Source organism: Neomonachus schauinslandi, chromosome 16 (assembly GCF_002201575.2).
Source record: "Neomonachus schauinslandi chromosome 16, ASM220157v2, whole genome shotgun sequence".
In the NCBI taxonomy this organism is placed as follows: Eukaryota; Metazoa; Chordata; class Mammalia; order Carnivora; family Phocidae; genus Neomonachus; species Neomonachus schauinslandi.
In genome coordinates this window covers 38,932,952-38,957,269 of record NC_058418.1, presented here as the reverse complement: position 1 = coordinate 38,957,269, position 24,318 = coordinate 38,932,952, and the positions used below count along the sequence as shown (strand labels likewise).

The 24,318-nt window shown below is 43.5% G+C and overlaps 1 protein-coding gene across 2 annotated transcripts in view; it reads left to right on the top strand.

The window, feature by feature from the left end:
• CDH11 (cadherin 11) overlaps positions 1-24,318 on the top strand; it is a 143,332-nt gene that overhangs the window by 76,856 nt on the left and 42,158 nt on the right. Inside the window, exon 3 of one of the 2 annotated variants that reach the window (XM_021704156.1) lies at positions 22,936-23,335. In XM_021704156.1, the coding sequence (XP_021559831.1) occupies positions 23,108-23,335 (228 nt within the window). In that variant the 5' untranslated portion in view covers positions 22,936-23,107. Of the gene's footprint in view, positions 1-22,935; positions 23,336-24,318 lie in introns of those variants that run through there. The other variant, XM_044911395.1, reaches the window with a different exon arrangement.

Below are 24,318 nucleotides of genomic sequence, written 5' to 3'. Positions count from 1 at the left end.
AATGGGCTGAAAGCTAAGGCCACGGATACTGTGTTTCAGCTTTTTCTCCTTCACCCAAAATTTTTGCAAAAAGCATCACCATCTGCCCAGCCTTCTTCTTTTCAGGCCTGTCTTTCCATCTCAAATTCAATCTTTTCCCAGTTATTTTGGGCAGAGAGTTGAGTGATGGATGTTCGCAGAGTGACACTTAAGCAACCCAGTGATCCCTCTTGCCTTCAGAGGTCCTCTCCTGAGGGGCACAGGACCCGACCTGTGACACGGACTGTCTTCACCCAGGATGCCTCTGGAGCTGTTTTGGGGGGTCTGTGTTTTGAATTATTTTAGAAATGGCAAGCGTTTGTTTGGAGAGAATATTGGAAGCTCGTCAGATTTACCCAGAGACAAGATGGGTGAGGAGATTATGCCACCAAACGTGGGTTTGTGGCTCTAATGAGTTGGATCTGCAATCCTTTTGGAACTCAGAAGATTCTCCATCAGGACTTTTGGATGCATGGGCTCAGGTGTTTGCACCGAATCAATCTCTCTAATTGCAAACCACAGTTCCTACCGAGGGGGGAGCAGAAGTACCTTAACAAGCAGGTGGAGTTTTAGATCCAGCGCTTCTAAGAGTCCCGAGCAGAAGGAAGCCAAGCCTTGAATCAAGTACACATCGCATTTTTAACCTGGGGCAAGCCACGGTGAAAGTCAAGAGGCTCTGGGAGCAGAGAAAACAAAACAAAACAAAACACCATAGAATTTTTTTCTCTATGAGAAAGTCTGTACTCATGGGGCAGTACCCCTTAAAATCAAATTATTAAAAGTTAAACCTCTAAGATTGGATGGTGGGGGGGGTCTCACGAGTTGTTTGACCTTGGGTGAGTGACTTCTCAGAGCTTCAATTTCTTCATCTCTAACCCAGTTGGGCTGTGTGCCGATTGACTAAATAAAATAAAGCGTGCAGAGTGCTCGGCTCAGTGCTGAGCATGGAATAAGCGCCCAGTAATTGTGAGCCACCCTCATCGTGGGCTGCTATTAATCAGCTGTGTCCTTCTGAAGGCGAAGCATCCAACTGAAGGCTGAATTGGGGTTGATTTTGGAGCTGTCCACTCCCAAATGGAAACTGCGTTCCCCACCAGGGAATATTTTTTTTTTTCCTTTCCTGGGTAGGATTTTCAGCCTAAGCCCTCCTCTCAAGATTTCAGGCTTCATGTGCACTAGCGTCTCTGAACATTAAGGAGTATGACTTATTCCTTCATTCCCCATCAATAAAATGAGGTTAATAATAACCTTTACCTTTGTGGGCTGATGTGTAAAATGAGCTAATGTTTGTGAAAGCCCTTTGTAAATTACAAAGTGCGATAAAGTATGAATTATTATTGTGATTGCTCTATTCCAGACAATTCATAAACAATGCAGAAAATTAAGGATGCGTACTACTAGCATTCAAAAGGCATTTATGCCTTTTTAAGTATATAGCTATAAACTATCAGCAGATGGGTTTGACAATACAGTCTTCAATCTGATTTAAATACTGGTAACCGCCCACTGAGAGCGACTTTCTAGCAGGGACAGTGCAGCAGATGCTGGTAGGCGGTGGGGCACCGTGGTGAGCTCTAACAGCTCTGGTCCCACCAGGCTTATGTACCAGCAGCGGATGCCCTTTGTGACTTTGTCCTGAGTTACCAAAGGTCGTCTTACTCTTAACTCTTTCATAAAAGAGAGACAGTAATACCTGTCTCACTGCGTTGTGGTGAACAGTCGGTAAGATACTGATCACAAAGCCTTGGATGCAGGGGACCTGGAAAACCTCCTAATTGCAGTCCCCTTGCCCCTGTGATGGACAGGTGTTCTCTCTTGCCCCTTGGGCCCCTCATTGAAATGCTAATGAGGGTTAGAGCCCCTGCCCTCAGCTGGGCTCCCTCCCTGCAGGCTCCCTGAGATCACCGCCACCTCAGCTCAGCAGCCCACCTCCCAGCATCTTACTGGCCCTGCTGACCTTCAGGCCTCCAAGGTCAGCTCCGGCAGGGCCAGATCTCTGCAGATTCCAGTGCCTCCTCTTGATAATCATCTGTGTGGTGGGGGTGGGGGAGTGCATGGAGTGGAAGACCACATGTTAAAGCCAGTGTGAACAGCCGGGCCATGTCCGTCCCATGATAAGGGGCCTCTCTGGCCTCCAAGGGCTTTAAGTTACCAGCCGACTCCCCTTGGACAGTCCAGGTACAGCCATGCCCACATGGCTATGGGCAACAACCAGAGAAATGTAAAACTGACCTTAACACTACTCAGTTCTAGGGGCCAACGTTTTAATGCTGATAAAAGTAACAGGTAGTATTTATTGAGCGCTCACTATATGCCACACATGGTGTCCAGCAGGTCACGAGAATTATCTCATGGAATCCTCACGACAGGGCAAAGGGAAATGTGCTGTACCAGTGCCCCTGGTTTTCAGAGGAGGCCATGCGATGAGCAAGAGCAGAGGTCAGCTTTCAACCCAGGGCTCTTGGTGGCAGCAGTAGGGCCAGCTCACTGGGACAAGTGTCCTGGAAGAAGGGTATCAGGGCGGAACTGAGAAATCACCCAGGTCAGAATGCACTCTGCCCTTCCCTACCTGTGTTAGTGTCCTGGGACTGCCAGAGCAATGAAGTGCCACAAACTGGGTGGCTTAAACAACAGAAATTGATTGAATCACAATTCTGGAGGCCAGAAGTCCAAAACCAAGGGGTAGGCAGAATTGACTTCTTCCGAGGGCTGCGACGGAGAATCTCTGTCATACATTCCTCCCAGCTTCGGATATCCGTAGACATTCCTTGGCTTATAAGTGGCGCCCCTACCCCATGTCCAAATTTCCCCTGTTTATAAGGACATCAGTGATCCTGGAGTAGAGTCCACCCGAATGACTTCATCTTAACTTCATCATTTGCAAAAACCGTATTTCTAAATAAGGTCACTTTCACAGACTGGGGTTAGGACTTGAGCATCTTTTTGGGAGACATCATTCGATGATAATCCCGTCCCAGCTCTGCTTCCCACATGCTCAATATCATGCGACCTTCTGAAGATAAGGTGATGAACGGAACATACATGATCCCCATTGTCGTGGAGCATTGGTGATGTGCTCCTAGGGAATTTCTGCCACTAGCCCCTCCTGGTACTGCAGCGAAACCTCTTATCCGCAATTCCAAATGGCTCATCTAAGGGGACAAGAGAATGTAACTTCATCACTCTGAGTAAATCTAAAGACAGCGTAATTGGAGACAAAAAGTCATCTTTGATTAACTTTATTTGCATGTGTACATCTCCAATTCATCCACTGCTTTGCAAAATGACATGTGATTTCTTGAAGTCTAAAACTGTTTTGTTATTTCTTCCCCCTAGTTTACTGATGCGTGTCATCCTAGCACTTCCCAGACCAAGTGCTGCAAGCAGGGTGATTTTACCAGGGTGCTCCGCATCTTAGGTGGAAGAACGATTCGCCTGTGCTCTGTTTAATTAAGCCTGACTTAATGGGCAAACGTTTTCTTTAACAAGCTTGCCATCACCTCTTCAGTTATTTAAGGCAGTTCACTTCACATCAGGAGGAAAAAAAAGAGAGAAAGGAAAAAATTTCTCATTTGCTCGAACTCGATTGGTCTAAGGAAAAATGTGGCTGTCGAGAAGGTGCCTAATTGCCACTGTGATCGTGCACTTATTCTCTATTTAGTTTTAGGCTTCTTATTGAAACGCTAATCAGGGTTAGGTCTCACCTCTTGATGAATGATTTTGTAAAAACTTGATATTCCTCCGCTTAGCTGGGAACGTCTGCATGCAAGTGTAATGCCACTCCAACTGAATGGGGAGATAACTAATGCCCTTAATTTTGCAAAGATGGCTCTGATTTGGTACATACAGTACAGATCAGGGGAATCAGAATGAAATTAATTTCCTTCTATGCATAAGCACCTCCTTGGTTATATCAGGCACCACTTGGCCTTAGCTCTTTTTGCTGGGGGTTTGGAGAACACCTGGCACGTGTACGTGGGCTCATTTCCTATAGCTGGGGTCAAATGGAGGTTACGCCGTTTTATGTGATGTGAGAACGTGAGGACTCAAGTTCTCTGATTTTGTTTCATTCGTCAAGTAGGAGTCATTATCCCTGCCTCATAAGACCGTAGGGAGTATCTTGTTCTCGCTCACGGTCTAACATTATAGGTACATAGTGAGTGTTCCTTCCTTTCTCTTTCTTCCCTGCCCCTCCCCCAGCCCCCAGCCCTTGAAAGTGAGACACAGGTTGTTGTTTGGGGTTCTTCTCCCCACCCCCCCATGGAAGTCACGCACTCATTCTGCGTCTGAGTCTTAGGCTGCTTCTCAGTTCTAAAGCTTAACACATCCTGATGGAAAATGAATAACTGAAGCAGACACCCATTTATTCTGACGGAGGGACACTGCATTTGTGGACATGTAGCTATTTCTGCATGGGCACCTGAGTTGCTCCTGGCTTTCCGACTTTGCATGCAGCGGGACAGGTATGAATCCAAGCATTGGCCCAAGAGTGAATGTTATTATTGTAAGTGCTCTTTGTTATTTTCGTACATGTGGTCTACCACCTGCCTACATTTCCTGCCCCACCACTTCCTCTTTCTTGAGCAGCCTTTGCACTTTCACTCTCCCAAATTCCTAGCATTACCTGAACACAGACTCCCATTTCTTGTCTTAGATGTTGGCTCCTGTTGTTTCCACTGGCTAGATTGCTGTTCCTACGCTGAACATCTCATCCATTCATATACATCCCTTCACGACCTCGTTCAGGTTTATCAAGTATGTCTTCCCTGAGCAACCATGTCCTTGGATCCTGGTTTATGTGAGTCTCCACTGAGCTCTCTCAGCAACTCATGCCCACAGCAAAGCACCTTTCATGACATGCTTACCATTTTCTGGGTTGCCTCCCAGCCTGCCACCCACCGTGCCACTCCCAGAGTTGTGAGCACCACGGCAGCATCTTCCGGTCATTGCCTCTGCTTAGCTCAGCATTGGATTCCCACCTCATGCTCTGGGTATGTTTGATGAATGCATTTTTACCAATTTTTTGTGTGTACGTGAACAAACATCTATGAGTGCTGCATTCTTGAAAGTTGCCTACTAATCGCACATGGTATGTGGTCCTAATATAAATGATCCTGACTTCAAGATTTGGGTATTGGTTGTTTTCTGAGAACTAGCGTCAACTCAGGATGAAAGAGAACATTATTCCTAATTCCTCGATCAGTTAGTACTGTAGATAATCCTCTCATCCTTAGGCCTTTTACATTGTAGGTCATCTGTCAATATCCAAGGGCCTATTCCATCTTCTCCGGGGAAATCAAAGATCCTTCCTTGGTTTTCTCTGACCTCAGTTACACTGATGGTAAAAGTTCCCAAACTGTCAACATTTCCCCAAATGTGATCTCTTCTGCCCAGTGATGTTGCTTCCCTGAGGACTAGGCAAGAGCATTCTGAGTTCCCATAGAAGATATTTGGAGACAAAATGATTCTGGGATCTTAGGAAAAAAATAACTTGAGGCTTGGAGATTGGCTTGCCTCGTCCAGTTTTTTTATTTTTACAAGTGACTTTCCAATTTATCAGACAAACATATGGGACTTCCAGTTAAATGGGGATTTCAGATAAAAAAACAGTCATTTTGGTATAAGTGTGCCCCCCCAAATTCTATGGGACATAGTTTTACAAGAACTGTTTACAAGATAAACAGAACAAGTGCTGTTTATCTGAAATTCAAATTTAACTGGGTGTCCTGTATTTTTATTCGCGAGATCTGACACCTCTAGTTTCCACAAAAGTAAATGACGTGGCCATTATGATTTAATAGACTTGACATGGTAGGAATGATAGGGTTTGAAACACACAGACTTTTTGAGTCTCAAGTGAGTATTCAGGCCTAAGTCATATGATTAGGAGTGGAAATTTTTCTACTTTAGCACAAAGTGCTTTTTGCAAGCTTGAGATGATTATTCCTAGAAATCCATCTCATCGCAGCAAAGCAAGCGTTGCTTTAACATGGGATACAACTCAAGAGAAATGAGCCATATTAAGACAGCTTTCAGGGAACTTGCAAAGTAGTCTTGTCACTTCATCACACCACAAGCCTGCCTGCAAATGCCAGGTGAGTTCCCATTAAGGCTAGGTCCTCTCTTAAAAAATGCAGGGATTTTGTGTTGTATAGGATATTGAGAAAGTGACAAAGGAGCTGTTTTGAGGAGAACCGAAGGCACACGATGGAATAAGGGCACAAAATTTAAAGTATCCATTTAGCTAGCATAGGTGATGTCCACGTGTCTTCAATATAAACTTTCAATTCCCCATACTTACTAAGGAACTGATAGAAAATTCTGTAGCCAGTTAGAAAGAATTGCCATTATTCTGCTGTAATCTGAATTTCTCCTTTTTATCATGATTTTCTTTTCCAAGATGGCTTCACTGGGGGAAAAAAATCACATCTTTATTACATTTTGGAGGGGAAAAATGTATCTTTTTATGCACACATTTCGATCTCCATGCCAAGTTTGTGATTTGTGATTATTTGAAGACTTTGCTTCTCTTAAATATGTTCAATCAAATGTCTTTTTTTTTTTTTTTTCTTATGACCCCAGGAACATTTTTTTTTTCTGTTTTGATTTGGGTCCCATTGGTGTTTCACTTTGAATTTTCCCAAAGCGATACCTCCATCCCCTCCTCCTGTCAAAAAACCAATATTCTCCTTACTTTATGGTGGCATCACTTTTCAGTTTGAAAAGTCATTCCTTTTTTGTGTGGAAACAGAGTCACCAGGACACAGCCCTGTACCACTTAAACCTTCACTCCTCAGCAGTAAGATCTTAATGTTGACCCAGGCACTGAAGGTTAGGCATCTGTTGGAGCCCATGTGCAAACTAGTAAAATACTGACAGAAGAAAAGGATATAAATTATGTATCAACCAGAGGCTGGCTCAGTTCACTCCGAACAGGACAAAGCAGGATTTGGCAGCACCTTACCAAGACTCAGCCCTAAGTTCTGTAGGAGTATCTCCGCTGCAGAGTGAAGAAGGGAAGGGTGGTGGGGCATAAGCGTGTGTGAGTGTGTTGGGGGTGGGTAGCTAGAACAGCTCTAAGGCAGTAGAAACTATTAAGACCCCAGAGTCCTTGATCTGGGTTGGTGCAAAGAGGGTCCGCGTGGAGGAAGAGCGCAGTCACTGCCAGAGATACATAGATACAGGCAGGAGGCAGGATCGTTTACTGTCTCCTCTGTGCAGATAGAAATGGGACCTCAAGTGGGAGGTAAACATGCCAGAGGCAGGGGCAGACCCTAGGGAGAAAAACCTGGCATGGTCTTGTGGAACCTCAAAGCCCTCGGCAGTCCAGCTGGGCTTTTCAGCAAAGCAGCAGTCACCGGGAAGATGAGACGGGGAATGTCCCATGGAGCCTTCAGAAGAGGGCTGGAGAGAAGGCCATGGTGCCCTCCTCCCATTTCTACTGTGCAGAAATCTACCCATCTTCTCTCCAGATCTAGGTCCCGTCTCTGTGAAGTGGCCATGCCATTCTGAGTATATCTTGACCCCTCTTCATGTTTATATTTATCATTGATTTTAATGAGCTAACTTGATCTGGATCTGTTAGTTATTTTCTGCGTGTGTCCATTTGTCAAATCAGCTAGCTTTCAAATTTGGAATCTCTCCCTGACCCCTACCTTGTGAGAGTGCTGGGTGGACTTGGTTAGATTGCTGGACTTTAGATCCAAAAATGTCTAGGTGTGGAATAGATGGAGGATTGGAGGTACCCAGGGCCCATAGCCTGGGATACCCAATGTCATGGTTGGATTAAGAAGCAGGAACAGGTTCTGATCCAGGAGACTAAGCCATATTTCTGTGGCCTCATGGGCAGCCATCTTTGAGATGCGAGGGTGGGCATTTCCATCATGGATGTCTTGCCAAGAAGGCAATAAGTCCTTGATGGCAAAATTCATGACATAGAGCAATCGCTTTGTTGTTCCTTGTTCATCTGCTCCTTGGTTGACTGAGGCAGCTGTGGTCTAAAAGGCCTTTCCCTTACTGAGTGGTTCTAGAGAGTACTTTCTATATTACCAATGGTACCATAGATTGCAAATTTGCCCTTCCAATAAAATCTTTTTGGAAAGAGGTACTTAGTCAATTGATGTAAGGTGCCTGAGAGCAATGGCAAAACTTATTCCTGGCTGCACAGGCTTCTCCGTAGGGAGACGTGCCTGTCTGGGGAAACGTCCATTTGGACTTAGTCACACCAGTGCTCTATAAACTGATTAAAGTTTTATATTATTTTGCTTGTTTATGTAATTTTATAAACAAACAAATGAACAAAAACAAGCTAGTGTCACCTCCTTTCCCGTTGAAAACAGGACTGAAAACAGGATTGAATCTCCTTTGCAGTGTGGGTACTGAATTGACCAGCAGTATGTCGTGGTTCGGTAACAGCCACTCTTCCTGTCAGAGAGTAATTCTGGGCCTCACCTTCATGCCCTCAGATGAAATATTGATGTGTGGGACTTGCCTCTGCCACCGTGTAACTCCTCATTCCCTGAGCAGCATACCCTCTCTTTCTAACAACAATTAGCTCATGAGATCTCACAGAGCTACCTCATGATGAGCTGGCTCCTTTGTTAGAACACATTTATTGTCTGGCTGCCTTCCCACGGTTCCCTGCACCACTTGCTTTTTATTAATCATTAGCACCTCCTTTGGAGGCTGAGGCAGTGAAGAATGTAGAGCAAAATTTTGTTCTAATGTGGAAAACATTATGAGGGAGACGTTTAAAAATCATGCTTCATTCATTCAAGGACTATTTGGAAGAGTGTGGCAAGGCTGGAGAACATCAGGGGTGGGGGGAAATCTTCTAAGGAAACATCAAAGGAACTGGTGATGGTTGACCCTTGGGTGAAATACCCACTTTCTAAAACTCCCAGTAACTTATGTGTTTCTTGAGGGCAAAGAACATGTTTCACTAAATTCATAGTATTTAACTAATGCAGAAAATCCTAGTCTCTGCAAATATGTCTTAAATGGTTGCTATGTGGAATAGAATCTAGCTGAGTTCTGACATTCCAATCCCCCCACCAAAAAAAAAAATAATAATAAGACCTCCATAGGAGAATTACAGAGAAGTTCAGTATGAAAGGTAGATAGGCAAGAGCTCCCAAATGGACCATATACTTAAAGTCCCCTTTTTGGGGCTAACTGGTCATATGAGCTAAAGTGAGTGCTCTGAAAGTGAAGTGTCCCAAGCCCTTGTTTCCTTATCTGGACAATGGACATGATGACACAAAACTCCTAAGGATGCTGGAGGGAAAGAGGTGATAAAGAATGTATGTGGAGAGAAAGGGGAACCCTCCTACACTGTTGGTGGGAATGCAAGCTGGTGTAGCCACTCTGGAAAATAGTATGAAGGTTCCTCAAAAAGTTGAAAATAGAGCTACCCTATGACCCAGCAATTGTACTATTGGGTATTTACCCCAAAGATACAAATCTAGTGATCCAAAGGGGTACCTGCACCCCCATGTTTATAGCAGCAATGTCCACAATAGCCAAACTATGGGAAGAGCCAAGATGTCCATCGACAGATGAATGGATAAAGAAGATGTGGTATACACACACACACACACACAATGGAATATTATGCAGCCATCAAAAAAATGTGATCTTGCCATTTGCAACAAGGTGGATGGAACTAGAGGGTATTATGCTACGTGAAATAAGTCAATCAGAGAAAGACAAGTATCGTATGATCTCACTGATATGAGGAATTTGAGAAACAAGACAGAGGATCATAGGGGAAGGGAGGGAAAAATGAAACAAGATGAAACCAGAGAGGGAGAAAACCGTAAGAGACTCTTAATCTCAGGAAACAAACTGAGGGTTGCTGGAGTGGAGGGGGGTGGGAGGGATGGGGTGGCTGGGTGATGGACACTGGGGAGGGTATGTACTATGGTGAGCGCTGTGAATTGTGTAAGACTGTTGAATCACAGGCCTGTACCCCTGAAACAAATAATACATTATGTTAATAATAATAAAAAAAGAATGTATGTGGAGCACCTAGCACAGTGCGTGCCACATACTAGGTGCTCAGGTATGCCCTCCCCCGACCCCAAGCAGGGGCTGAATGGAGAATGAGTGCTTTGCCAGGATGGACTCCTGGTACTTCTCCAGCCAGGAAAGCCCCTGCCATCTCATGTGACAAGTTCCTGGCAGCTTTGGCCACACTTCCCATGATTGTTCCATTCCCGTCCACTATTACAGATCATTAAAAGGCCCCAGTCTCTGCAGAGGGCCTTCTGGCCTCGATCCCTATTGAGTCTGGGGCTCTAATCTATTTTCACAGCTTTTCTTGTTGGAATCGGCCATCCCTCCTCTCCTCACCACACATACCGTCCCCCAGCCGAGGAGCTACCCCCAGGGTCCGCGTCTTCTCAAGTCAGCATTACGGAATCCTTTTGGGTCCAGGAGCATACAGAAAGGGTGCTCAGGTACGAGAAAGGAACCCATTTGCAGCATCTGACAGAGTTTGTATCCCCATCAGAGAAAAGGAATGTAATCACATCTCCTTCCTGTAATGCTAACAGGTCATCTGCATTTATTTACAACCTACACTACTAAAGACTAAAAGCCAAACCTTAAAAATGACCCAAAGAAATGGAAATTGTTGCTCCTGTCAGCATTTCATCATCTCCTACCTCACCTGTTATGCTTTTATGAAGAGCTTCCCTACCTATTCTCTCTTTCCACCCTCAAATTAACTTGGGAGCCGGGGAGGTCAGGCATCTTCCTACTATTTTTGTCATAAGAGAAAACAGACTCAGGGAGGTGAAGTGAGTTGTCAGTTGTCAGTGGCCCCACAGTTACCTGAGCTGGGGCCTCCATCCCTAACCCAGGAGATCTTGGGCGCTGAAGCAGGAATTTACTAACCCGCTAATGGGCTGAGGCAGTGAGTCTGTTAGGTATCAAGATCTCAGAAGTGGTTTCTTTTCTTCCTTTATTTTTTGAATGCAGCCGAACTGCTTTTCAAGGACACATTTTGCTGAATCTGGCTGTGCTTCTGTTTGCTATGGGATGTGGGGCCATTCGGTTCAGCTGTCCCCACCCGTTGCAGCCCCTTCCCTCTTAATTTTTTGGGGCATTCTGCTGGCCGTCTTTGGAGAGCCGTCCACCCTATCCAGCCCTTCATTTCACCGATGGGAAAACAGAAGTCTAGACCACTGGACAGTGCACAATGAGTTTGTGGCCGACCTTGGAATGCCTAGTACAGTGTTCTTTGTATACCTTCATTCATTCAACAGACCCTTTATGCTTCAGATGAAGATGTTTTAGAGACTAAGACCAACACAGACTAATAGAACTCTTTTCTATGACAAAAATGACCACTGAGCACTTGAAATGGGACTAGTATATTGAGGAAGTAAGTTTTTAATTTTATTTAATTTAAATTAATTTAAACTTAAAAATTTGTGTCTAGGTTGCCACCATATTGGATAGTGTCGCTCTAGACCAGTGGTTCTCACCTCAAATGTACACCAGAACCACCTGGGGAACTTAAAAAATAGTGATTCCTGGTTTTCATTGATTTTGCTTGGTGTTGAATAAGGCCTGGTAATGGGATTTTTAAGACTCCCCGGTTAAGTCAAATGTGCAATCAAGTTCTAGGGACACTAGTCTAAATGTTAAGCTTCATAAAGGACAGAGGCCATGTCAGCCACGTGCATCATTATACTCAGTTGCAAGGAATTCAGTAAGGAGTTAGGTATGTTCCCAAATCTTAGAGAACTTCATATACCTTGAGGAAGAGGAAGACATAATCAAGGACAAAAAATATTAGAAGTGCCTTATTAAATTGCTTAAAAGGCCAATATGGTCCAAAGGAGTGGAAATGGTCACTTCTACCAGGGCAAGGGAGAAGAAGAGGCAGTCTCTACAGTAATGATTCTGGTAATGAATTATAAATAAGGTATATATATTTTTTTTCCAGAAGTGCATTTGTAGCAATAGATGTTTCTGCCAGGCAAGTCAAAACTCACGTCTGTAATTCACAATAGGATTAACCTGGGATTATGGAAAATCTAATTAAGTGAACCATATTATCTGAGACCCACAAAAGACACTTAACGTTGCCTTTGAAAGTTCTGCCTGTCTGAAAGTGTTCAGCATATGCTTCAGAAAATGCTCTGCACATGTACAAGGCACTTGACTGGTTTGCTGTATCCCATTACTTTTCTTTTATGCTTAACTTTTTAAAAAATCCCATTGCTTTTGATAAATGATGTTAATACATCTGAAAAGAAAGAATCGGGCTTCAAAGATTGGATTATTTGAAACTGCAATGAGATCATTATGAGGCTATTGTTGGTGTCTGCTTTCTAAAAATAAGGAGGGGGAGAAAACCTGTGGTATATGTAGAGATACCAAAAAAAAAAAAAAAGCCATTAAAAAATGTGGCAGAGTTTAGTCTACGCTTAGTGTGATAGCATGGTTTGGGGAGGTACGTTAGAAAGAGACCTCCAGAACAGCCCACCCACACTCTGGTAAGAATCAAGCTTCTGATAATTGAAAGCAGCTTGACTTTCTGCATTCCTCACTTCTGTTTGGAGGCTGATTACACCAGACGGATGCATGTGGACCACAGTGGATTGGGGTCATGGGCTGGATGTCGCAGAATTCTGAAGACTCGGCAGTAGTGATTTGAGGCACTCTCTCCCCTTGTTTTAGTAATTATTTCAGAAAAAACCACATCAAGCCCTCGTCAGTTATTAAGACCACCTCAGGATAATTCCTACTCTTCTTGTTTATACTTTTAAAAAACATTCTTTGTGGAAAGTTGTTCCCTGCAGATTCCTGTGATAATATGCAGATTGTTTTCCCTCTTCCTGTTCTCCACTGACAGTCCTTAAAGAGAGCTCCCAGGTCCTTATCTATGAATGTCTTTTCCGTTATAGAATATGGACTGGTTGTTTCCATAGAAGTAGTTTGCAAGGGAGGACTGCTTTTACGCTGGGTTTGGGGAGCAAGAGGGCAAGGTAGATGCTGTATAAATTATCTTCGCTCGATGCTTTCTCTTTAATTTTTCCTCTACAGAGTGAGGACTTTAGGTTTTGTGCACTTTGTTGTTGTTGTTTTAATTTTTCACAAGTTGCTTGTCATTTCTATATCACCCTTTTCCTATTTGTCCACTGAAGAAAGAACAAGAGTGGAAGGTCTGGAGGGTTTCTTCCAGTTCTGAGACTCTAGCGGTGAATAATGCAGCAGAATGCCCAAACTGGAAACAGAAATGGTAACGCTGATAATACCTACACTTGGAAGAACTCAGAAACCTAGCTCAGCTCTGAAACTTTTCACGTGAGCATCAGTCCATTGGCTTCACAAGCTTAACTCGTTTAAAACCAAACACATGTGCTTTATCCCCAAACCAGCCCCTCTTCTCTTGAGGCCAGGATCCGCAGCGCCATCTTCAGACTACAGCCTCATGCTCTGTCCTTCTCGGTTTGCCCAGTTCCCCAGGCCCTCCACATCTGCATGGTTTCCAGAAGGGCCCCCTTTCCTCTACCAGAGGCTTATTTTTCCTATTTAGAGCCATGTTACCTCTCTACCTGAATGACTGTAATTAATTCAGGAAGTCTCTGTTGACCACATCCCCTTCCCTCTCCAGATACTGTAGAATCCTCTACTGTGCTGTCCTAGATGGTAGCCACTAGCCACATAAGGCTATTGAGCTCTTGAAATGTGGCTAGTCCAAACAGAGATGTGCTGTAAGTTTAAAATACACACTGGGTTTTGAAGTCTTAGGACCAAAATAAATAAATAAATAACCGGGGTGTATGTGTGTAAAATATCGCAATAATTCATATATTTATTACATTTTAAAATGACACCATTTGGGGCATACTGGATTAAAGAAAACATATTGTTAAAATTAAGGTATCCATTTTTTTAAACTTTTAAAAATGCGGCATCTAGATAACTTAAAATTATACATGTAACTCACATTATATTTCTATTGGACAACACTCGTCTGCTTTATCTCATTTCCCTCATTTATTTGTGTCATCGTATTTAACAGTTCCCATTCTAAGTATTCTTTTGTTTATCTCCTCTTAACGGACAGCCTCTTAGAGGCTTCTGTAAGGTTTGCACTTTATTGCATGTTATATGTATATGGTATGTCATACCAGGGTATCCAGGGTTTAGAGTACATATTTATGTATTCTTGTTGAAGGAACAAAACTCCTCATTTATCCTCTTGATCACCTGTAGTGTGTCAGGCCATGTCAAGTTCATACAAGTTTCTCTCCCTGCATCATCTCCTTTCATTTTAACTCTCCCTCTGAGACCAGTCCTCCTGTTTCCACATTTTCAACATGGCGGCATGGAGATTCTTGGAGGCTGGCTGAGTCATACACCTAATGAACAAGCACTAGCTCTTGAGCTCTAACCCTCTAACCCCACCTGACTGCTGAGCCCATGCTGTTAACAACTGTGTTGGAACTCCCAGTTCTCGTGCCACTTCCTCCCGTATAGCTCTGACAGCTTGGATTCCATCAATCTCTGGATCAGAGTTTTTAGTGGATTCCCATTGCCCATTAGGTGAGTTCTTATTCCTAATGTTGGGACTCAAAGCCTGTCACATTAACAGGGGTCTGCATTGCCTAGTCCCAGAGGACTCCACTGCCATTATATCTGATGTTAAGTGCAGCCTCCTGGTGTGCATGGGGCAGTCCTGCCAGCTAGGACCCAGAATTTCTAAATTAAGGGAAACCTCCATCCAGGGAAGATTGCTCTTTCTCAGCACAGCACAGACTCACAGGCTCCGGTAGACACGGAAAATCTTAATAAGCTACTGTCAGCCTCCTATTTTATGGGAAGGTGAAAGTCTCAGGAAGGAGAATTTTTTTTCTAAGATTATGTAACCGTTCAATGACAGAGTCTTTGCTAGAACACAAGCATCTTGACTTTTGTTGTGAAAGTCTCCCTATGGCTCCAGTGTTTCTTGGATATTCAGAAATGAAGAAGGCATTTTCTATATATGAACAAATGATCTCCACAGCTATTGTACTTCACCCTTTATCAGAGGAACCACCTAACTTTTTCCTATTGATTGTTGTCTTTTACTAGGTTTGCTGTCTGTGGGTAAAAGAAAACATTCAAGTTGGCTCACTTACAGGAGACCTATTGTCATTCGATGTATGGAAACTCAGGAGCAGAAGATCAGTATGTGGGGGGTAGGGCATGGAGACAGCAGGTGGAGGGCAGTCCTTGATTGCCAAGATTTTCAGAAAATAGGGCCATGTGTTGTGCCATTTACCTGGCTTGGGGACAGAGGCCATGTTTGTTTCTGTTTGATTACTAACTGGCTTGTCATAACCTTGATTTCACCAAATCTTTGGCCATGGAGGATGACTACTCCATCCCCCAGGGAGCCCATCACCTTCCTGTTTCAGTTTCCTCACTCAAGGAGACATGGTTCCTGTTTTCTTTCATTCAAGTTCCCAAGTGGATCTTATTTACCCAGCTTGTCCTTATGAGCCAGATGACACAGGTTAAAGCAATCAGTGATCAATTTAAGATTTGGTTATTGCTGGACTAGATGCAGTTCAATCAGCCATGGCTCAAGATGAGAATGGAAGCTTCACGCGGTGAAGATTGTGGAGATAGGTGTTTACTTGGTAGAAGCTGGAGTGGGCAAGGACCAGAAGACCGGAATGATATGGTACAAATTCATCTGCAGAGATGTGCTCCCCAATTCCTCGGTGCTGTGTACATAAGTCCTGCTTGCACCGATCCCATCATACGATTATTCATCTGGGTAGATGACTGTCTCCCCATTGTTCGAGTAGAGTCTACATACAGATCAGAGATACACGGCAGCCTATGGATCCCTGGTCCAACCCAGGCCTGGCACTGTGCAAAGTTACTGCTGAATGAAGGAACTGGCAAAGAAAGAAAGCTTTACAGGTATTTACTGCTCTGAGACAAAGGGAAATTTACATACAGGCCTTTGATACCACAAATGAAGTTACATCATGTGGAGCATCTGTTTATCATTGCCATTTCTGCCCTAATTTTCCCTCAGGTATTTTAGCTCATGTAAAAAAATTTTTTTTTGAAAATAAAATCTTTCTCTCTCTACACATTCATATACACTGTTCATTCACAGTCTGAGATGACACAGCTGACATTATTTCCTGTACATGTTGACATATTTTATTCATCTTAATGATGAACATTACAGTGAAATATTACAGTGAAAAAAAGACTGTCTTAAGGATTGAGTAGAGCACAAATATTAAGTTCTTCATTGCACACATTGTATTTAATCATCTTATTAATGGAGGTTTACTTAATTATTTGAAGAGTAAGTAAATAATCACAGAATGATTCTACATGTTTGGGGTCTGGGAACTGAAGTTGGAATCCGATAGTACTTTGTGGCCATGAGAGCCTGATAATATAAAGGCTGATTGCGTGTACTTTAAAAATGAATGAAATTCATATCTAACAAAGATTATTTTCAATATCGAATACAATTTTGGAGCTGAGATGATCCTTGAAGGTGGATCATGCAAACTCCTTATATCGAAGATGAGAACATGGACTCCCAGAGTTTGGGAGTCAGGTAAAGAGAAAGCATGGGTTTTGCTGTCACATAAACTTGAATTTGAATTGCAGCCTTGCTAGTGATTTAAGATGTACCCTTGGGTGATTTACCCAACCACTCTGAGCCTCACTTTCCTTGTAGATAAGATTTGGGTGATGTTTACATAATACAAGCTGTGGTAATATAATTGTGGTAAACAAAATTAAATAATATGTACCAAGCCCTGAGTTTACTGCCCAGCACTAGAAAGATTCAGCACCTGGTCAAGGATAATCTCTACTATCATTACCTAATGTTATGTAGCCTGTAAGTAATGGAACCAGGATTTGGACACAGGTCTGCCCAACACCAGGCAGTGAGTGATCTTTTCACTTTCAAAGCTGAACTTGCGTGGTTCTATATTTCTCTAGAAACAGAGGATCAGACTTACACTGCAGCAGTTCTAAAATTTCCACTCTCCCCTAGAGAACGTTATGGTCATTGACAAGGGGCCCTGTTTGCTGCATACTTTGACATTTGAATTTAGTATTAGAGCGTGGAATAACAATGACCCTTTTGCGGTCTTTCCTGTGTGTTTTGCACCTGAGCAGAAGTGATTATTACCCCAAGCTTATGCTTTGCTCCAAGGGTAGAAATCAGGGAAGAAGAAATATGATTCAATAGTTCTTATAATACTTCCTCTCCCCATTCTCTGTGATTTCCACAGACATGGCATGATTCCTGTGATTTGATTTGAAACTAGAGACCAGCTCAGTGCTGAGTGATGAGATCTGAACGGGGAATAAAATATGCTTGAATTAATTTGCATAATAGAATCCGATTGGTTACAAAGCTGTGTTTGTTGAAGTGGAGAGCAGAGCCCCCGAGCTCCCCCACAAGGGGACACTGCACAGGCAGAATGGAGTTTTGAGTTCTGGTGTGGGCCTCGATAATATTCTTAATGTAATGATAACCTGTCTTTAACTGTAAATTAGCTCCCTGGAAATGAAAAGAACGGGTCAGCCTGTCTGATCCTTCCAGCTCTGTGGGGAGGAGAAAGCTGAAAAACCAAAGCCACTTGCTTTCTGCTCAGCGCTTTCGTCTTTCTTTCTCTACCCAATAACAATTTCCAGCAGGAGTCCAAATATACTTAAACACCCGTATATGTCATTTTCTTTTACGGAGACAAAAGCAGGCACAGCAAGAGGGTTTTATGCTCAAGGCGCAATAGCTTATGACGGGCTATCTGCTCTCAAGATAGAGGGGCAAGCCTTCCACTTAGAGCTGGTGGTTTTGCAAATCCATTTTCCTGTCATGTTATTACTCCTGTGACTTTCAACAACATTTATTTTTCCTTCCAAGCAATATGCTCCCACCATAAAATAAAGTCAGCCTATACGTTTTAGTGGAACCCCAATGCTTAGACATCCTGGCATAGTGTTAGAAAGTGCTTTAATGGAAGGATTGTTGGAGAGTTGCCTCGGGGGTCTTTATTAAAACCAGTTAGAACATTGATATATTTCTCTAATTATTACCAATGTCAAGGTCTTCTTAGGAGGGCCGCCTATTAATTTTCATGTGTGTTCCCTGCAAACTCTTTACCATTGAATACATCAATCAGATCTCTGGATTTTATTTTATTTTTTTAAAGATTTTTATTTATTTATTTGACAGAGAGATACACAGCAAGAGAGGGAACACAAGCAGGGGGAGTGGGAGAGGGAGAAGCAGGCTTCCCGCCGAGCAGGGAGCCCAATGCGGGGCTTGATCCCAGGACCCCGGGACCATGAACCGAGCCGAAGGCAGACGCTTAATGCCTGAGCTACCTGGGCACCCCAGATCTCTGGATTTTAGAAGCATTTCTTAAAAAAAAAAAAAAAAAAGAATCTCCCTGAACACATTTTTGAAACTTATACATTTAGAAATTCTGAAACAGGGCATTTAAAAATAAAAAGCAAAGATTAACTTTTGTGTAATGTGTTGTTTAAAGGCCTGGTTGTACTGTGCTGTTGATGGACTGATGTAATTACTTCCTGTTCGTCTTTACATTGGTCTCCGCTATAAAATGCTTTATCCTCCGCTTTCTGGTTTGGTTTTAGTATTTTAGTCACCACCAGTGCCACCAAAACTTAAATTATCATTTTAAGACTGTTATGTGTGTATCGAGATGTGTGTCTATATTTGCTCTGCCACCTTCTCTTAGAAAGGTACAGGATTGGGGCACCCGGGTGGCTCAGATGGTTAAGCATCTGCCTTCGGCTCAGGTCATGATCCCAGGGTCCTGGGATTGAGCCCCATGTCCAGCTCCTGGCTCAGTGGGGAGCCTGCTTCTCCCTCTGCCTCTTCCCCTGCTCATGCTCTCTCTCTCTCTCTCTCTGTATCTCTGTGTCTCAAATGAATAAATGAAATCTTTAAAAAAAAAAAAAAGAAAGGTACAGGACTGTAGGGGATTAGGATACAGGTCTTGGAGCCAAATATCCAGGGTTCATGTCCCAGATCCTCCACTCGCTGGTTCTGTAACCATGGACAAGTTATTTAATTTTGCTATGCCTCAGACTGCCTACCTATAAAATGGGAATAGCAATAATACTATTTGTGTAGGGTTATTGTGAAAATTTGATGTCTCGACTCATGGAAAGCATTTAGAAGAGTATTAGGCAGATCATAAACCTGGATGAATATTAACTATTATTACTATTTTTATCAGTCATATTTTTAGGATATACCAAGTTCTACTGTTGGTTTACTTCTGGTGCCCTCTGGGGTACAATATTCAGATCACAGTAACCATATCATTTCCTTATGAATTCAGACAGAAGCAAATGGCAGGAGTTGGTATTGTTCACTGATTAAGAAACAGACACCAGAGCCAGATGGCTTGGGTTCAAATTCCAGCTCTGCGATTTCCCAGAAGCATAGCCTTGCACAAATTGCTTCATTTATCTGGGCCCCAGGTTCCTCATCCTTTATAATAAGAATATTGATAGTACCTCTTCATAAGTTTGTTATAGAAATAAATAGCTGAATTACTATTTGTAAAGTTATTAGAACAATAGCTAGAAAAAGCTTTTGCTCAGTGAATTTTCATTCTGAAAGTGAGTAATTTTTAAAAATTATGTCTTAAAATTCATCTTATACATACCTGAGGCTAATCATTAAAATAACATTACATATTATATATAATCGTATAAATACTTTCAAATAATGGGTCCAATGAGTTACTTTTAAAAGCAAGATGGTTTTGCTATTTCCAAGAAAAGAAAATAGATAATTTCATCTTTTCAATAATGGGCTCATTGTTTTTGGGTCATGTGGAAACTCTTAAATTCATTACTATCAAGCTAGAATTTTTTTATCAAGGGAAAAAAGTTGTCATCTAGTTTTAACACTTCTGGTGTCAGAAATAATTGTGCTTTACAGCAAAATGGCAGCCAGAAGAAAGAGGTGCAGGAATATGAACTTTAATTAAACCCTTTCTTTCAAATACACTTCACAGTTTATATGTAAGAATAAGTCATCACCATGTGAATGAACACTTAATACTTGGCATGGTGCAAAATGGATAGGGATCTTGTTGCACCATATGGTCTTTGCTGTTTCTTCTTGAGATTCTGTGGTGGCAGTATCAAGTTTGAACTTGAAGTATGTGGTTCAAATCATACATTCAACTTTTATTGATGGCTTGCTTTCAAAAGCACAGGCACTGGGACCTATAATCATGTACAACATATAATCCCAATCATAAAGATGCATCCAGTTTAGTGGAGGGACAGTGTATGAATCAGAAGAAATCCCCAACAGTCTGTCACTGGAGCTCCAACCATGAATATGAAACTGGAAGCCATTTGTAGAAAATGTCACCCAACGGTTTCATTTTGGGGAGAATGTACCAATACAGGAATGATGAGGTCCCATGACAAGCTACTGGCAGATTCTTGACCATATATCTGGCTTTCTGACTTAAGCCCAGGGATCTTCCTATTGCTTCACATTGACTCTTTTTAGGATCTGACTCTGCCTGGGTCGCCCTCTGTGCTTTTTTTCACACAATCAGTTTGGATGGCAAGAAACAGCATTTGATGTATTATTAGCATGTCCGAGTCTGAGGATGAAGCTGTTGAATGACGACACTGTCTGTTTAATCTTTCTCTCTCTTCCACACAGCCTTTTCCATACCCTGAGATGTCTGTCTACACCAAATATTGGACTCCCTATTCCTCGAAAAGAGACTAACAGAGTACATCATAGAGTGTACTGGGGGCAGTGATGGACACCTGAACTTATCTGCACATCTGTGGCCTCCCTAGATACATTTTGCCATATGACAAAGGAAGCAGAAAGGCTTGGGTTGGTGCAGTCAAAGACCATCAGAAGGAAAAATGTTCTGCTCTAACAAATTAGAATTCCACCAATTCCCTTATTTTCTAGACTACTAAGACCAGACAGCTGTGGTATCCCCATGTAACTCTTATTCCTCAGTTCCTCTCTTAGAGAAAGTACCTCACCATCCTTTTTTGGGCATCTCCATCTACAAGGCACCTCCTTCTACTGAGTGAGACCTGCAGGCTTGGACTGTGACACTCTAGGAAGAGAGGAAGAGACCCAGTCTGTGCCCAGTTCCTCACCCTGTATGCAGCCCCATATGAGGGCAGCAATTCTTGTCATCCCCATGGTTCAGATGAGAACACACCTAGAGGCTCAGAATGCCTGAATGATAGGCCCAACGTCACCTATATTGTAAGATACAGAATTGGTACTCCAACCCAGTTCTCTCTGGTCTCCAAATCTATGCCTAGATTCATGCTTCTTCCTTTATGTTCTCCTCCCTCCACCACCACTACATTTATACCAAATAGTTAAGAATCAAATGACTTTTTTTTCTACAATGCTCAAGAAGCTCACCAGTTTCATTTAGACCCACCAGTGCTGAAATGAAGTGTCATCCTAGTGTTACTCTCTATGCCCAAAATTCTTCTGAGATTCTTTCCCGTTGGTGGTGGGCATGGTAATGGGGATTGCCTGGTTCTGGAAGCTGGAACTCTAGCTGAAGTCTGGGTGGCACACCAAGAGAAGAGGATAATTGTTTAGAAGAAATTGCAGGATGCTAAGAAAGGGGAGCAAGCAAGGGAAGTTCCATAGGGCATAATCAAGTTTCCAGCAGCAGCAAGACTCAATTTAGTGAAGAAGTCCAGGAACCCAAGGCAGAAATTAAAGACCGGAGTAACTGTAGGTTAGAAACCTACAAGGGGTGTGGAAGGCCCATCCTTATACTGATGAGTAGCTGAGTCATGGCTGGGTGCCGGGAACAAAACCTTTGGACCAGTTGGTGGGGTATGCTCTTTTATTTTGCATATCGTGGTTGGAAAAAACTTGGAAAGTATCTCTTTTAAGACTGCCAGGTTAAGGAAGGATCTTCAGGTTCTTGAGTGGGCCTTTGATCAAACAAGAGTAAATCTTATTCATTAAATCACACCATAGCATTCATTGATCCACCATGAGGACTTGATCCGTTATTTCACTGACAAGCGTTTTAGTGACCATGAGAGGTTTCTTGGGATCTGTCCCAACCTCCTTTCTCTGGCAAGTGTCCATTGCTGCCTTTCTCCTCCTTACGCCATCCAGTCATGCTGACCACTGTTGGGACGTGCTGTGCTACTGAGGAGTTCTGGGGCATGCTGTTCCCTCTGCATGGTCATTCCATTCGCTCCCTTCTGATCACAGTAACTCTCACTTCAGGGTGGAGCACAGCCATCCTGCACTCACGGAGTCTCCCATAACTGTCCCCACTCTCTGCCATGTCCACCCTTAATCCCCATCCGTTAGATGTTCCTCTCCTGGACTCCCAGGATGCCCTAAGTTTCTCTAGTATGAAAAGATAACCTAGTACAATTATGATCAATAATAATAACAGATAAATATAGAGTACTTGCTGTGTACGAGACATTGTGCTAAGGGATTTAGAGGCGTTAGTCATTTAATCCCTGTGCCAACCTTGCAGTGAGTATGATTAGCATCCCCATTTCATAAATGAGCAAACTGAGCTCAAATAGCTCTTGTCTTACCCCAAACCCGTAGTAAGGTAGTTAGTGGTAAAACGGGCACTGAGACCTTGGCGGCTGGATTCCACAGCACACACAGCACCCTCGTTCATCCTCGTATAGACCTTGAGGGTCATCTTTGTGTATGTGTTTATTCCACCGGCGCCGTGGCAAGTTGCAAGAGAGAGCAGGGACTGTTTCTTGCTCCGCCTTCCCCCAGTACCCAGAACGAAGCGCTCCTGCGGGTCCCCTGTTGATGGGGTGGGATTGAAATGAATTGGGGGCGGAGCCTGCAGCTAATCTGACCTTCCTCTCTTCCTGCAGAAGCCGACTGGGGAAGTGGGCAGCCCTGACGTGATGTGCTCAGCGAGCAGAGACATTCCATTCCAAGAGAGGTCTGCGTGACGCGTCCCGGAGGCCACCGTCGGCCAGGCCGCCACGGGGTTGGTGAAAGGGGTGACAGCCGCATTCTCCTGTGCCTACCACGTAACCAAAAATGAAGGAGCACTACTGTTTACAAGCCGCCCTGGTGTGCCTGGGTGTGCTGTGCCACAGTCAGGCCTTCTCCACCGAGCGGCGGAACCACCTGCGACCCTCGTTCCACGGGCACCACGAGAAGGGCAAGGAGGGGCAGGTGCTGCAGCGCTCCAAGAGAGGCTGGGTCTGGAACCAGTTCTTCGTGATAGAGGAGTACACTGGGCCGGACCCCGTGCTCGTGGGCAGGGTAAGGCCCCTGCTCTACAGTGCTTATTTCTCCCTCTCCGCTGTCCCAGTAGGATATGGCCAAGGAAGAAAATTTCTAGGAGGGGGGAAAAACACTAATGGCCCTTCAACAAGAACCATGAAATCATTGTTCAAACATCCTTTCAGCCTTTTTTTTTTTTTCAATTCATAGACTTAATATTATACCATTAAACCCCATTTTTCATGACTGCACAATCATCTACTGAGTTGAAACCATTATTTAACCATTCTCCAGTGGAGGGCATTTCCCTGACCATGACCTACCCCCAACATGGACACCCCTTCCTTGTGTTCTCAGAACCCTCCCTGCTCCTTATGGGAGCTTTTCTTTTCGTATTACATGTGTCTATCATATTCTCCCTCACTGGACCGGACCGGTGTCATTCTGTGTCCCGAGGTCCTGGTACTAAGCCCAGTTTTGGGGAGGCTTTTGTAAATATTTGATGAGATGGATGTGTCTTAAGAATGGGTGGGATTTTATGCGCTTTGGCTTAGGGATGGCAACACCCAGTTAGGATGATTCGAGAGTCCTAGCAATACTTGGACTGCATTCTCTGTGTACCCCCTCCAAAAAAGTGCAAAGTGTAGGCAGTCCAAAATACGTTAAAAAATGTATTGCCCATTATCATTTATGGGCAATTAAGGGATTAAGGGTGGACATGGCAGAGAGTGGGGACAGTTATGGGAGACTCCGTGAGTGCAGGATGGCTGTGCTCCACCCTGAAGTGAGAGTTACTGTGATCAGAAGGGAGCGAATGGAATGACCATGCAGAGGGAACAGCATGCCCCAGAACTCCTCAGTAGCACAGCACGTCCCAACAGTGGTCAGCATGACTGGATGGCGTAAGGAGGAGAAAGGCAGCAATGGACCCTTGCCAGAGAAAGGAGGTTGGGACAGATCCCAACACCTACAAGGAGATAGGTGTTCACTGGCATAAGAAAGCAAGCCTATTATGCTCTGGG